This window comes from Giraffa tippelskirchi, chromosome 5, assembly GCF_054371585.1.
Source record: "Giraffa tippelskirchi isolate mGirTip1 chromosome 5, T2T-mGirTip1v1.2.pri, whole genome shotgun sequence".
Lineage (NCBI taxonomy): Eukaryota > Metazoa > Chordata > Mammalia > Artiodactyla > Giraffidae > Giraffa > Giraffa tippelskirchi.
The window spans coordinates 166,102,941-166,117,691 of record NC_137279.1 but is presented as its reverse complement, the minus strand read 5'-3'; the positions used below and the strand labels follow the sequence as shown (position 1 = coordinate 166,117,691).

The window sequence follows — 14,751 nt, the reverse complement described above, 5'->3', positions numbered from 1 at the left end:
GCTCCTCTGAGGGTGAACAAATCTGATGCCTGCTGTGGCCTGGCTCTCCCAGCAAAGCTCCCTGTCCTCTCTGCCTGCTTTCCGGGAGGTTCCAGGGGCTGGAAGGAGGCAGGGCTGAGCCATCTGTGGAGCGGCAGCGACTCCGTGTGGCTAAAGGATGCAACGCAGCAGCAAACACCCTGCCAGATCTTAACCCAAAGATGGCTACTCTCCCAGCCACCCACCCACCGGTCTACTCATGTACACTGCAGGGTGGCTCTCTGCATTACACCTAGACAGGCCATACTTCTGACCCTGGCAGTCATTGCAGCCAGGGTCATTCCGACCCAGATGGCCATTCCAGCCACAGTTCTCAACCTCTCTTACCTCTTTCTCCACCCACTTCCCACTCCCTCAACCCCCTCCATCAAGATAGCCACCCCACTCTGACTACCAGATGTTGGCACGTGCTATGGGCTGAGAATGTGCAGGAGGCTTTAAAGACATTATTTCATTTCATTTTCATTACCCTGGAAGAAAGTACTACTGTCCCTGTGCTTAAAATATGGACCATGAGGCTAAGGAGGATCTTTAAGTGGCATGCCCAAGATCACTTAGTTAGGAAGCAGTGGAGCCAGGATTCGAACCTGGGACTCCAGATACCTCCAGGTCACAGCACTGTTCACAGAACAGTGGAAAACCCATTCGTGTAAATGCAGGGCTATGACACAGGGGTGTGTATAAGGGATTTCCGAGATCACCAAAGCAAGCAGCTGTCTGGGGGATCGGGGAAGGATGGCTTCATTCTCAGGAGAGATGATAATTGAGCTGGCTTTGCAGGATTACAATTTTCCAAGGTCAAGAAGACAGGAAGGGTGGCAGTTAACGGCCCAAGCAAGCAAAGGCAGGGAGTTTGGCAGAATGCATATGTTTGGGGACCAGCAAGAACCTCACTTTAGCTGAAGTGTCACACCTAAGAAGGGAGCTGCGAGGGATAAGTTGGACAGACAAGTGGGGCCCAGGGAAGAATCTGAACTTTTTTTATTTCTTATTTCTTTTTGGCTGTGCTGAGTCTTTGCTGTGTGCAGACTCTCTCTAGTTGTGGTATTTGGGCCTCTCACTGCAGTGGCTTCTCTTGCTGTGGAGCACAGGCTGTAGGCACATGGGCTTCAGTAGTTGCAGCCCAAGGACTCAGTAGTTGTGGTGCACAGACAGACTTAGTTGCTCCGCAGCATGTGGGATCTTCTGAGACCAGGGATGGAACCCATGTCCCCTGCATTGGCAGGTGAATTCTCATCCACTGTACCACCAGAGAAGTCTCGAGAATCTGAATTTTGGAACTGAAGTTCTAAGCGGTGGCAGAGGCTTGCAGGTCCGCAGTGCTGTGTGTTTTTGGAGGGCAGTTAACATGCAGGGTCTCTGAAAATCCTGTTCCCCTCTGGGGGGGCATCTCTTCCTCAGGTGCACACAGTAGCACAAGGAGTGGGACTAATGGCCTTTGTATCCCTCCCCCACCCCCAGAACTACTATCCAGGGCCTGGAAATTATGGGGAGAAGGGCAACCCATTCACGAAGCTGGAGGAGAGCACCTGGAACCGGTCTCACTCCGAGGGCCTCATGTGCAGAATGGCCAACAAGCCGTCCCCCTTGGCTCATCAGGTATCCCCCTCAGCTGGCCAGGCCTCACCCAGCTTCCTGTGCAGCCCTGGGTGGGGGAGTCCCAGGGCAGATGGGGAACCTGAGGCCCCAAGAGGGTGATGGACCTATAGGGATTGTCCTCTGTGTTCTGTTCCAGGGGAGTGGTCTGGCACCGGGCACTTACACCTTCAAAAGTGGCATCGAAGTGTGCTTGGCAAAAATCACGGGCACCCGTGGCCCCTACGACATTTTCTCTGGTGACCGAAGCAAGCCCCAGCCTTACGGACATTACTCTGTGCGGGTGTGTGCCCAGACTGGCTGTGCCTTCCCTGGCAGGAAGACCAGCCTCATTCATCTACAGCACCTTGTGTGCCAGGCTCTGCAGGGGGAGGTGGGGGAACAGGGGGCCCTTCCCATATCCTGCTCACTCCCCACTCCCTTCAAGGGAGGGATAAGGCTCTTTGTGCTAGATGGGGAGACGGAGGCTAGCCATGCAGTTGGAAGAGGCAGAGCCGGGATTTGAACCCCAGGACGCTGTCTGGCTTCATCACCAGTCCCTTCTTGTCTGCACCAGCGTGAACTACAGAGGAGGTGCAGGTGGTCCCAGTGCCAGGCCTGGAAGGGACACGGGCCACCAGGCCTGCTGGGACCTGGATGGTGCAACCTGGGTGTCCTGCTGTTTTGGAAACACTTCTGTCCACCGCAGACCCAGCTAAGCCGTCTGGGTTAGTGGCAGAGAACTGGAGGGCCAAGAGGGGAAACTGAGGTAGAATTTTAGCTTGGTGCAACCATTTCCTGCATCCACCAAGATCCTGTTATGTGATTCCCCAGCACCCTGGGCTTTGCTTTCATAGCAACTGGAAGAATCTGCCTACACTGCAGGAAACACGGCTTCTATCCCTGGGTTGGGAAGATCCTCTAGAGAAGGGAATGGCAACCCACTCCAGTATTCTTGCCTGGAGAATTCCATGGACAGAGGAGCCTGGCGGGTTACAGTCCATGGGATCACAAAGAGTTGGACACAACTAAGCGACTAACACTTTCACTTTATCTAACTCCCTGTTATACATGTAACTCATGTGTACCTTGGGCCAGGTAATTGTCTAGCTGCAGGGGAACCTTCCCCTGTGGTACTTACATTTTAATGCAAAAAGAAACACAATCACAAGTGAAAACTAGGTAGAGTGTTAGCAGGAGGTGGGCCCTATGATCAAGGCATCAAGAGTGCTAGGACATGAGGGGTGGTGGTGAAACGCTGAAATACTTTTGGTCCCGCCCTGCAACCTGGCTTCTCCCTGTGGCCTCCCAGTCCTCCTCATGACCAGCTGCTAGGGTGTTCTGCACGGCATAGCAGGGTCCTCGGACCCTCCTTAGGCCCTACAGCCAATGCCCAGTCCACAGGATAAGATTTTGTGTTATTGAAAAAATAGACATTTTCAAGAGCAGTTTTAGGTTCACAGCAAAACTGAGAAGAAAGTACAGGTTTTCATATGTCCTCTGTACCCGCTACATGCACAGCCCCCTACTATCAGTAATCCACACCATAGGGGAACATTTGTTAGAGTCAATGAATCTACATGGACATGTTATCACCTGAAGTCCGTAGCTTATATTAGGGTTCACTCTTGGTGTTGCATGTTCTATGGGTTTGGACAAATGTATAGTAACATGTATCCACCATTATAGTGTCATACAGAGTAGTTTCATGGCCCTAAGAATCCTGAGTATTCCCCTGTCACACTGGTTTTTATGTATTTGGACTATTGCTCCTGCTTAGAATAAATGTCAGTAAATGTCCACGAAACAAGTGGAAGAAGAAGTAGATGAAGGCAAGCTGGGCTGCAGGGTGTAGCACATAGGAGGGGCTGTTAGAGACCCCCACCCCCCTGCCCTGCCACTGGCTGGACCCCCTGCTTGTCTCTGTGGGGAGGGTTTGGAAACACAGACCTTGCTTTTCTTGGCATAACATATCTCTTTTATCCCCCTCTATTTCTCAGAAAAAAAGACCCAGGGAAATGATGTATTTCCAGAGCTTCGTGGAGGAACTTAACTTGCATCACAATAAGAAGCGTGGAGTTTTTTCAAAAGTTCCTCGCAACCCGCAAACCCCTACAGAAAGAATCTATTGGACCACCCTTAGCCAGTGCCCTCGAAAACTAGTCAGTGTCTCCCCTGTGGCCTTCCTTCCTTCTTTTCTTGGAGGGGACCCCGTATGCAGAGGCAGGGTGGGATGGAGGAGGCTATTTCAGGGGAAAGCCCAGGTTTGGGTACCAGACTCACCTAGTTCCCAATCCTGGTCTGGTACTCACTGGTCTCTGTGGGTCAGTCTCTCTCACTCTCTGAGCCTTGGTTTACACACTTGTCCCATGAGTGTGACCAGGTGGCTGTGAGAATTCAATGAGGTTAGTACTAGAGTCTCTAGCGTGGAGCCTGGCACCTGGGAAGTGCTCAGTGGGCATTTCTTCCCCTTCTCCCCTGCAGAGAGGACGAGGGGAAAACTGGAGGTGGGCTGAGTGTAAGAAGCACACACCTGTTCAGAGGAGTGGTGGGCTCCTCCCTGAGGGCTCAGCAGCCAGTAATCTGAGTAGCTTCTGGATTTTAGTTGACCCCCAAGCATGGTCTGCCCCACGTAGATCGCTGAGGGCTTGGGAAGGTGAGGGGGTGGAGAGGAATGAGCAAGGGTACCAACACTTCCTGAACACCTGCTCTGGGCCAGGCACCTTTCAGCCTTCTTGAGGAAGGGATTGTCTTTTGCATTTCATGAAAGGAAACAGGCCCAGAGATCAGAAGGGGTTTGCCTAGGCTCCCAGCAAAGGGGGAAAGGAGCTGGGAGTGGAGCCCAGCTCAACTAGCTCCAAAGTCTGAGTGGCTTCTGCTCCCCGGGCTGGGTTCTGGAACACCTCTCTGGACCCTGCCAGACCCAGAGGGCCCCTTGGGAACCTGGAAAGAGGTGTCAGGCTGATGGGCAGGGACAGAGGGGTTAGCAGGGGTCATGAGGGCACTGCAGAGCCCCTTCACCCCTAGAGGATGAGCTCCAGGTGAGTTGGGGGGCAGCTGGGTGCCTCCCAGTATTCTTGGCTCCAGGCCCAGGGCTGCCAGGTAAGTGAGGTCACCTGCCCTGGCCCCAGGCTGGCCACCGCCAGCCCTCTCCAGCTTCCGGCCTTCATTCCTCACTCCTAGGCTACATCTGGTCCTGGTATGTGGCTTCCTCCAGAGAAGGAGTGCAAACACACCAACCAGCCACCCTTCCTGCTGTCCTCCAAGCGGACAGGCATGAAGGCCTACCAGCTGATTCTGGGAAACTGGGTGAGTGGGTCTTTGTGGGGGACACACGGTAGGGGGCAGGGAACCCTCTCCAGGCAGCCCTGGAAATTGATGCTCTGCCGGAGTGGATCCCACTTGCTTTTCCCACCAGGGACTAACACCCAACCCCACTATCTCATTGCTCTAAGGCAGTGGCTTTTCAAACTTGGGCAGGCATTAGCATCACCTGGAGGGCTTCCTAAAACACAGATGGCTGGGCCCCACACCAGAGCTTCTGATTCAGTAAGCCTACGGAGTGGTGCCTGGGAACATGCATTTCTAACGAGTTCTCAGGCCATGCTGATACTGCTTGTTCCAGGGACCAGTTTGAGAACCACTGTGCTAATGGACATCACCCAGAACCATCACACTCTTATTTTCTGGGGGAATGCCCCTTCCATTCTCTTTGTGTTTGTCTTGGGGCCTCAGGGATACCTGAGGGAGTTGGCCCATTCTCATCTCTGGTTAAGCAAGGACCCTTCTGACCCTTCTCCCCTCCCCACCAGCAGCAGCCATCCCTGCATGTAAGATGTCATCTTCGGTTTGTTGGTGTTCTTGTAAGAAAGCTAAGCTCTTGAGATCGTGTGCCTGCCTTCTTCATTCGCTAGGTGGCATTGGGTATTCTGTTTCTCATTCCTGCCCTTCACTTTTCAAGCCCACCTTTTACTGCGGTCTGATAACCGTAAAGAAATGAGCATGAGTCCTAAGTGAGTAGCTCCATGGCATGTCACAAAATGGACTCATTGTGTAATGGCCCCCCGGGGGGTTGTAGAGCATCTTCAGCACCCCAGGCCCACCCCCTCAACTTCTGTCCCCATCTGGTGGTTCCTGTCCTGACTTTCGTTAGCACAGGTTAGTTTTGCCTGATTTCGAACAGCTGTGTATTTTTTTTAAATCGGTCAAGATCTTTTAATAGACAGTGCAAACTATAATTTCCTCTGAATATAAATGTATGCACATGTTTCCCATAAATTACCTATCACTTATCACAAACAGCAACAAGGACCTTAGAGCCATGTTAGAAAAATGTCTAGCGGGAATTTAACAATCTCCCGTGCTCTCAAGAGAACACCGTCTGTTTCAAATTAGTGTCACAAACTCCAAAAAGACTGGGGGAATGGGAGTGAGGAGTGGGCCAGAGTGGGAAACCCAGGTGTCTGGGTGGGATGATGTATTAACTTCCTATGTAACATAGCAAAGCTGCTGTAACAAAATATCACAAACCAGATGGCTTGAAACAACAGAAATTTACCCTCTCACAGTTCTGGGAGTCAGAAGTCTGAAATCTAGGTATTGACAGAACCATATTTCCTCTGAAATCTGTAGGGGAGATCCTTCCTGCCCTCTTTCTAGCTGATGGTGGTGGCTGGTGATCCTTGGAACTGCTTGGCTTGTAAATACCTCACTGCAGCCCCTGCCTCCATGTTGAATGGCCATCTCCCCACTGTGTGTCTCTGCTTATGAGGACACTGGTCACATTGGAGGAAGGGCCCGCCCTACTCCAGTATGAGCTCATCTTAACCAGTAACATCTGTAGCTATTTCCAAATAAGCCCACACTCTGAGATCCTGGGGCTTAGGACTCCACCTATCTCTTTGGGGAACATAATTCAATCTGTAACAGATAGAATAGGGAGATGGGGGGAGACTGGAGATTGAGTCTCCAAGCCAGGCATCCAGCTTGCTAATGTCCTGCCTCCTCTCTCTGGTGCAGAACCCCGTAGGGGTGGGTCGCTACCTCAACACCCAGCTGTTGGAGACAAAGGACCATCGGCAGCGGTACCGGTCCTTGTTCATGGGTGGATCCAAGCGCTACCCCTCAGACCCAGTCCGGGATATGATCATGCAGTGAGTGTCGCTGGAGCTCCAGCAGAGGGGCCAGGGCACGGAGGGGCTCACTCTGGGCTGCGTGGGGGTGTTCTCCTGCTTGGTTCCCATGGGAACACAGCTGCTGTCCCTAGGGCCAGCCAAACAGCTGTGGCAATGGAAAGAGTTCAGATCCCGGCTCTGATGCATACTGGCTGTGGGAGGTCGGGCACATCGATCAACCTCTCTGAGCCTCATTTCCCTCAGCTGTCAAAGGAGTGGAGGACTGTGAGATACTCTGTCTGTAGCTGGTGGTAAAGAGAAAAGGAACTCCACGGACACTGACTCCCTCACCCACAACCCACAGTCTAGGATTGCCTTTGAGTGCCATCACCATGGGGCATCTATTTCTTGGTGTTGAAAACAGGGTTGGTAAAACTCATCTCAGGAAGTTGGGAAACCTAAGAAAAAATATGCATGAAATACCATGGCTAACTGTAAAACTATCTGTGAATGTTAACTGCCTCCATGTTTTACTGGCCTAAGATGCCATGCCATCAATTGCCATATAATCTCAATTTCAGAAAGGTGAATAAACATGACCTTTAGAATTGGAAATTCCATTGCTGGAAATTTTGGTGAGGGCATGAAGACCATATTCCGTGGGACCAGATCTCTTAGGGAAAACCAGCTTTTATATATAGATATATATATGTATTTGTGTGTATATATGTATATATATATATATATATATGGTTTTTTTTTTAAATCAAAGTAGACCTGTGTCTTCCTTCTTGATTGACATCCATGCTTTTATGGCTTCCTTAGAAAGGATAATGGGAGGTTGCATTGTTGACAGACTGCATGCCTGAAAAAGATTCTTTTTCCTCCCTGCACAGCTGATCAATAGTTTGGTTGGAAATAAAATTTTAGTTGGAAATAATTTTCCCTGAGAATTTTGAAGGCTTTGCTCCATTGCCTTTGACCTTCAAGCATGGTTGTTAAGAATTTCGATGCCATCTTGGTTTTCCTGTCCTTTGTAGGCAACCTGCACCTTCCTATCTGGAAGTTTGTAGGCTCTTCTTTCTGTCCCTCTGTCCCTTGTGTACTGAAATTTTAGGATAACAGGTCTGAAAAAAGTGTGAAAGTGTTATTTATTCAGTCGTGTCCGACTCTTTGTGATCCCATGGCCTGTAACCCGCCAGGCTCCTCTATCCATGGAATTCTCCAGGCAAGAATACTGGAGTGGATAGTCATTCCCTTCTCCAGAGGATCTTCCCAACCCAGGGACTGAACTTAGGTCTCCTGCATTGCAGGCAGATTCTTTACCTTTTGAGCCACCAGGGAAGTCTTAGATGATGGATCTAGTGTGAGTTTATTTTCATCCATTGTTTTGGGTCCTTGATGCGTTCCTTCCTTCTGGAAACTTAGGACCTTCTATTCTGGGAAAATTTTTTGTGTTGTTGTCTTTGGTGATTTCCTGTCTTCTGTGTTCTCTCCTCTCTTCTCTAGATGAATGGAGACATTCTGGTTTGATGCTCTATTCTTCTTTTTTTCCTTGTTTCTTATTTCTGCCTTTTTTTGTCCCACTTTTTTTTTTTTAACCATTTCAGACCCTGCTATTGCCTTTTGAAAATTTGAATCTCATCTTTTTAAGTTTCCGAGGGTTCTTTTGCAGTGTAGATTGCATTTTTATCTTCTGCTAGCCCCTGGTTCTGTATGCAGGGTGTTCTTTCATTTAAGGATGACAATGACAGTCTTCTTTCCTTTTCCTTTTGCTCCCTGCATTGTCTGCACTTCTTCCCAGTTCCCCTTTTTTCTTTCACTTGTTCATATTTGAGAAGAAAGCACTAAGAAATGCTATGGGTCTGGGTAGGGCTTCACTGGGAGTGAAGATGGGGATCTGGTCACTTCATTGGGAGACTCTAAAATCAACATTTCTAGATATTTTCAGTGGCACCTTTTAGCTTCTCTAGATAAAAATCCTATATCCTGGGGGGTAGGGATGGTGGTGAATGTGATTGCTGGTGTGGAAGGAGGGTTGAGGAGTCTAAGTCAGTATATGGACTTCACCTACTCCCTCTGTTCTTACTAGTGCCTGTCTGCTCACCATCCACTGAGCTCCCCCACCGCCACCCCGACTCTCTCTTGCCGGAGTCCCGCTCCAGCTGGTCCAGGGGTCCCCAAGGGATGAACGGCGTCGGCGAAAGGAAAAGAAAGGAGACAGAGAGGTTTTTTTTGATGGCCCAAAGACCACACTCTTTATTGCTTTAGTCTCTATTTATATAGCACATGATCTTCTATGTAATGATTCTTACAATATTTTTCCATTCAGCTCAACATCCCCTGATTCTAAGATGTGTTAAAAATTTTTTCCTAGTCTATTGTCACATTTTGGTTCCATGTTTACCCCGAAACCTATTTTTATTTTACTAAAACATAATCTGTAAATCATATTATTCCATCTGCTTATTTTGTACAGCCTGCTACTACAGTGAGTACACCGTCTTGCTTCAATGACTAAATACTATAGTGGTGGCTAAGGGCAAAGTTTTTCATAGTACAGCCATTGTCAGTGGTGGCTTGTTTACCATCTACCCACATACCACAAGACTATTTCTGGCAGGGGGAAGTCTTTTGCAGTTTACCTGGAAACTATTTACAATACAATTTATATATATCTTTTCCGTTTATGCTTAGATTCTGAGGGGAAAAGGCAATTGGCTTAATTTCCGTAACTTTCCCTGATACATGACCCAAGTTTTCCAGTCATCAATAACAATTTCCTCATGAGGCCAGGTCACAATAGGCTTAGGGCTTGTTTTCCAAATGATCATGGCCTTATTCCCTGGCTGAATGTTAGGGACCCACCAGTCAGGGGCCTCAGTAGGTTTAATCATTTTTGGAATGTTTCTCTGGGGCAAGGGATCATTTTTCTTTTTATTGGACTCTCATGATCTCATCATGGAAGCCCCTACAACTGCAGCCATCAAAGAATGAAACAGAGTTAGCCACAACAAAAGCATGGAAACAGGAAGGAGGGAAGGTTCCGATCCTGGAGAGAAACTGCTTCGCAGTTTCTTCTTGAGTGGTGCCGTGACTTTGTCATCCGGCAGTAGATCCAGAACGGCTCCCAACAGAGAGAAAGAAACACAGCTAGCTACAACAGAAGCATAGAAACAGGAAGGAGTGAAGGTTCCCATCCTGGAGAGAAACGCTTTGCAGTTTCTTCTTGATTGGTGCTGTGACTTTGTCACCCGGCAGTAGTTCCAGAACGGCTCCCAACACTCTCTCAGTACTAACCCTCCAGCCTCCTGCTGGGTGGGCAAAGTGTGTGTGGTGTGGAGGGTCTGACTTTCCTCTTGTTTTCAGCAGTTTTGCTCCTGCGTTTTGAGATACTGGTACTGGTGGCTCTAATTTCCGGGCCTCTCTGGGATTTGTGGCAGGAGCTGGCAAGCTTCTCATTGGCTCCCCTGCTGCAGGCAGCTTGCTCTTAGGCCCTCTCAGCTCTGCTGGTGGCTCCCTGCACTTTGCATTTCCTTGAAATGTGTAAACACCCTTGTCCCCTGATACCTCTTCTGCCTTTCTTGTTCATCTATTTAAAAACAACTCCTTTGTAGTTCATGCAGTGAATTGCAGGAAGGAATAGAGGTAGATGCACGGATTCATCTTCCTTGTTTAACTGAAAACCACGAGGACCACTTTTGTGTATAAAAGTATGTTCTTGTGTACGGTGTTAGGAAGTGTTCTAGTTTCATTCTTTTACAAGTGGTTGACCAGTTTTCCCAGCACCACTTGTTAAAGAGATTGTCTTTTCTCCATTGTATATTCTTGCCTCCTTTGTCGAAGATAAGGTGTCCATATGTGCGTGGGTTTATCTCTGGGCTTTCTATTTTGTTCCATTGATCTATATTTCTATCTTTGTGCCAATACCATACTGTCTTGATGACTGTGGCTTTGTAGTAGAGCCTGAAGTCAGGCAGGTTGATTCCTCCAGTTCCATTCTTCTTCCTCAAGATTGCTTTGGCTATTCGAGGTTTCTTATATTTCCATACAAATTGTGAGATGATTTGTTCTAGTTCTGTGAAAAATACCATTGGTAGCTTGATAGGGATTGCATTGAATCTGTAGATTGCTTTGGGTAGAATACTCATTTTCACTATATTAATTCTTCCAATCCATGAATGGATAAGGAAGCTGTGGTACATATACACAATGGAATATTACTCAGCCATTAAAAAAAATACATTTGAATCGGTTCTACTGAGATGGATGAAACTGGAGCCCATTATACAGAGTGAAGTAAGCCAGAAAGAAAAACAACAATACAGTATACTAATGCATATATATGGAATTTGAAAGATGGTAACGATAACCCTATATGCGAGACAGAATAAGAGACACAGACGCATGGAACAATTTTATGGACTCTGAGGGAGAAGGTGAGGGTGGGACGTTCTGGGAGAATGGCATTGAGACATGTGTATTGTCATATGTGAAACAGAGCACCATTCCATGTTCGATGCATGTGACAAGGGCTCAGGGCCGGGGCAATGGGATGATCCAGAAGGATGGGATGGGGAGGGAGGTGGGTGGGGGGTCCGGGAAGGGGAACACATGTAAACCCATGGCTGATTCATGTCAATGTATGGCAAAAACTATTACAATATTGTAAAGTAATTAGCCCCCAACTAAAATAAATAAATTTATTTAAAAAATTAAAAAAAAAAAAAAGTATGTTCTTGCCTTTTCTAAACAAGGTGTTTAGCTTTCTTCTACAGGTGTTCAACCAGGCCCTGAGAGTGCAGCAACTTGCCCATGGTCACACAGCTGATGGTGATAGAGCTGGGGCTAGACTCCAGTCCTTTCCTCCTAGATCAGGGCCCTTTCCACACACCAGTGCCCATGTAAGGGTTTGAGGGATGGTGAGCAGGGAAGAGTGCAATGCTCTGATTCTGGCAAGGCCACCCCTCCCCCGCCACCTGTCAGCAAAGCCCCATCCTATATACTGTTTGCTCAGCAAAGGGCTCTAGAGGAGAGAAGGATGGCCCACCTCCACTGGACCCTCAACTTTCTCCCCCTGCACGTCTGGCTCCCCTCTGGTATAAATTTTTCCCTTCACCATTGTTAAAACACCCAACATTTAGGCCTGTGAGAGTTATAGGATTTCCCTTGTAACCTGGCTCAGAATTCTGTGTCTACTGCTTAGCTGTGTGGCATGGGACATGTTACTTGGAGACAGACTTTCATGTGAAAAGTGAGAGTAAACAAAATAACCACATTGTAAAGTCTGCTTTAAGTATTAAAGGAGATCATGAATGTAAATGTGCCCTGCCCTGTGGATGACGTTCTGTAGGTATGTTGTAAGTGCTGGCTTCCCTTGCCCTTAGCTTCTGCTGTGCCTTGACAGAATTCTGTCTTGTTAATACAAGGGTTAAGTTTTTTATAGAGGCTGAAAATGCACATGATCCAGGAAAAGAAACTACAACGGCTTAAACCACCCTCTGTTGTCAAAGACCTAAGGAAAAGCTTCTACTAAGACAGAGATTTGATACAGACTGTAGAGAAATAGGGAGACATTTGAGTCCTGAGGGAGGGTGGGAGCTTTGAAAGAGGAGGTCAAAAACATTAAATGTGAGAGTAAAATACTAAAGATTTCTCATGAAGTCAAGAACAAAACAGATGCTTATATCACTGGGATTATTCAATATTGTTCTAGAGGTTCTAGCAAACACAGTAAGACAAGGAATAAAAATATTAGTAAAGAAGAGCAAGATCATCACAATCTATAATGACATGTGTGTTTACCTAAAGAAATCTGAGAGAGTTCATTTTAAAACTGTAACACCAAGGAAGCTAGTGCAGGAACGTGTATAGTTTCCTCTGATACCACAACAAAGACTTCCCTGGTGGCTCAGATGGTAAGGCGTCTGCCTACAATCTGGGAGACCTGGGTTCAATCCCTGGGTCGGGAAGATCTCCTGGAGAAGGAAATGGCAACCCACTCCAGTATTCTTGTCTGGAAAATCCCATGGACGGAGGAGCCTGGTAGGCAATAGTCAGTCCGTGGGGTCGCAAAGAGTCAGACACGACTGAGCGACTTCACTTCACTTCACATACCACAACAAATAGAAACCTTAATTTAGAAAAAGAACATGATTCCATCCCTATTAGGTACACAAACAATAAAGTACAGCTTTATTGGGATAAACTTAATAAAGTATATTTAAGGCTTAAATGAAAAAAAACATAAACCTTTACTAAAAGATGTTAAAAAAAGGTCTGAATAACTGGAGAGAATACCATGTTCATGGATGCAAAGATGATATTGGAAAAATAGTAATTCTTCCCATTGATATACACATTTAAAGCCATTTTTATCAAATTGTAAGGGGATTGGTAGGGTGAATTGAATACATTTGCTATAAACTTTGTTTGAAAGAGTAAGTACCTGTGACTATTAAAATATAGGACAATAACAATCCATTAAAAATGCATTGCCAAAGTAAGGATTTACAGACATCAGAATGTTTTTAAAGTAGTGTCTTTAAAGATAATGGCTCCTTTATTTGGAAATACTTTGTTTATTAGACTTTGAGAAATCCTCATAACATTGTGAATGCACTAAATGTGGTTAATTTTATGATATAATGATTGTACTATAATAGAAAATTCTCCCCCACTCCAAGCAAATCATTTTTTTATACCTTGGAAATTCTGACTAACTTGATGTAATACCAATTCCTTTTTGTGGTTATTGTTTAATATTCAGTTATAGTGACAAATTAAATGTATAAGGAAAAGAGAGTAATTTTACCTTATTTTTTAAAAAATACACTGCCATATGCATAGACAACACTATGCAGGAGGAGGAGGAGGAGGCCCCAAACTGTTGACCATAGTTATACCTGGAGGGTCTTTGGCATTCTGCCTTGTTTTATTTCTGAAGTGTTTGAACTTTTCCAAATAAACATGACTTTTATCATTAGAATAAAAAACAGGAAAAAAGGACAGGAAGCCTTGAAGCAGACCACACAAATTATGGGTTCTCCTTGTAGACCCATCTCCAGCCAAGAGTCACCCTTGTCTTTTAGACCTCAGTTTTTCCATCTGTAAAAGGGGAGTATTTCATACCCTGTAGGACATGGCCAGTATAATTAAGGCTTATGAATGTTACTGAATGGAAGCCAATCAGCAGATGCCTGTGAGAGACTGATGGTCAGGCTGGTGCATGATTCTCCCTGGGACTCAAGTTCATTGTTCGTGAAGTCCTGACTCAGTTGGGCTCTTGGGTATGGAGGACTGTACCATGAGGCACAGAAGGTAGGTCATAAATTGGGAAGAAGGATTTCTTTATATGCTTTTTCATTTATTGGTTCATTTGAAAGACCTGGTCTGTGCTTGGTTCTTCCCTGGGTACAACTGAGCTGTTTTCAGGTGGTGAGAAATATTCTCTCATTCATTCACTGAAGTTTTCATTTCTGAGTTCACATTCAAATTTCTAAGAGTTATGTTTGTCTTCTGAATGTTCCTTTTAGTAACAGCATGGTTTTATTTCATGGATACAATGCTTTCTTATCCTTTGAAGTATCATTAAGACAAGTTTTCCTGTCATTGTTTCTTAATTCTTTTTCCCCATGTATTTGCTTTAGCCTCAATCTTCCATATGAAAAAATGTTCTCAAATATCTGGTAATCACTTTTCTAATTTATTTATTTATTGGCTGCACTGGGTCTTCATTGCTGCACATGGGCTTTCTCTAGTTGCAGAGAGTGGGGTCTAGTCTTTAGTTGCAGTGTGCGGTATTCTCATTGCAATGGCTTCTCTTGTTGCAGAGCACAGGCTCTAGGGTGCGCAGACTTCAGTAGTTGTGGCTCAGGGGCTCTAGAGTGCAGGCTCAGTAGTTGTGGCACACAGGCTTAGTTGTCTCAAGTCATGCGGAATCTTTCAGGACCAGGGATTGAACCGGTGTCCCCTGCGTTGCAAGGTGGATTCTTAACCACTGGACTAGGGAAGCCCCTTTGGT

At 46.5% G+C, this 14,751-nt stretch overlaps 1 protein-coding gene across 18 annotated transcripts in view; it reads left to right on the top strand.

Moving 5' to 3' along the window:
• CIMAP2 (ciliary microtubule associated protein 2) overlaps positions 1 to 14,751 on the top strand; it is a 29,791-nt gene that overhangs the window by 6,183 nt on the left and 8,857 nt on the right. For 9 of the 18 annotated variants that reach the window (XM_081489150.1, XM_081489144.1, XM_081489136.1 and 6 more), the window contains 6 exons: positions 1,501 to 1,638; positions 1,775 to 1,918; positions 3,615 to 3,776; positions 4,798 to 4,923; positions 6,634 to 6,767; positions 6,881 to 7,343. In XM_081489150.1, coding sequence (XP_081345276.1) covers positions 1,501 to 1,638; positions 1,775 to 1,918; positions 3,615 to 3,776; positions 4,798 to 4,923; positions 6,634 to 6,767; positions 6,881 to 7,043 — 867 coding nt within the window. In that variant the 3' untranslated portion in view covers positions 7,044 to 7,343. Of the gene's footprint in view, positions 1 to 1,500; positions 1,639 to 1,774; positions 1,919 to 3,614; positions 3,777 to 4,797; positions 4,924 to 6,633; positions 6,768 to 6,880; positions 7,344 to 8,820; positions 9,180 to 14,751 lie in introns of those variants that run through there. The other 9 variants (XM_081489141.1, XM_081489140.1, XM_081489134.1 and 6 more) reach the window with 3 other exon arrangements.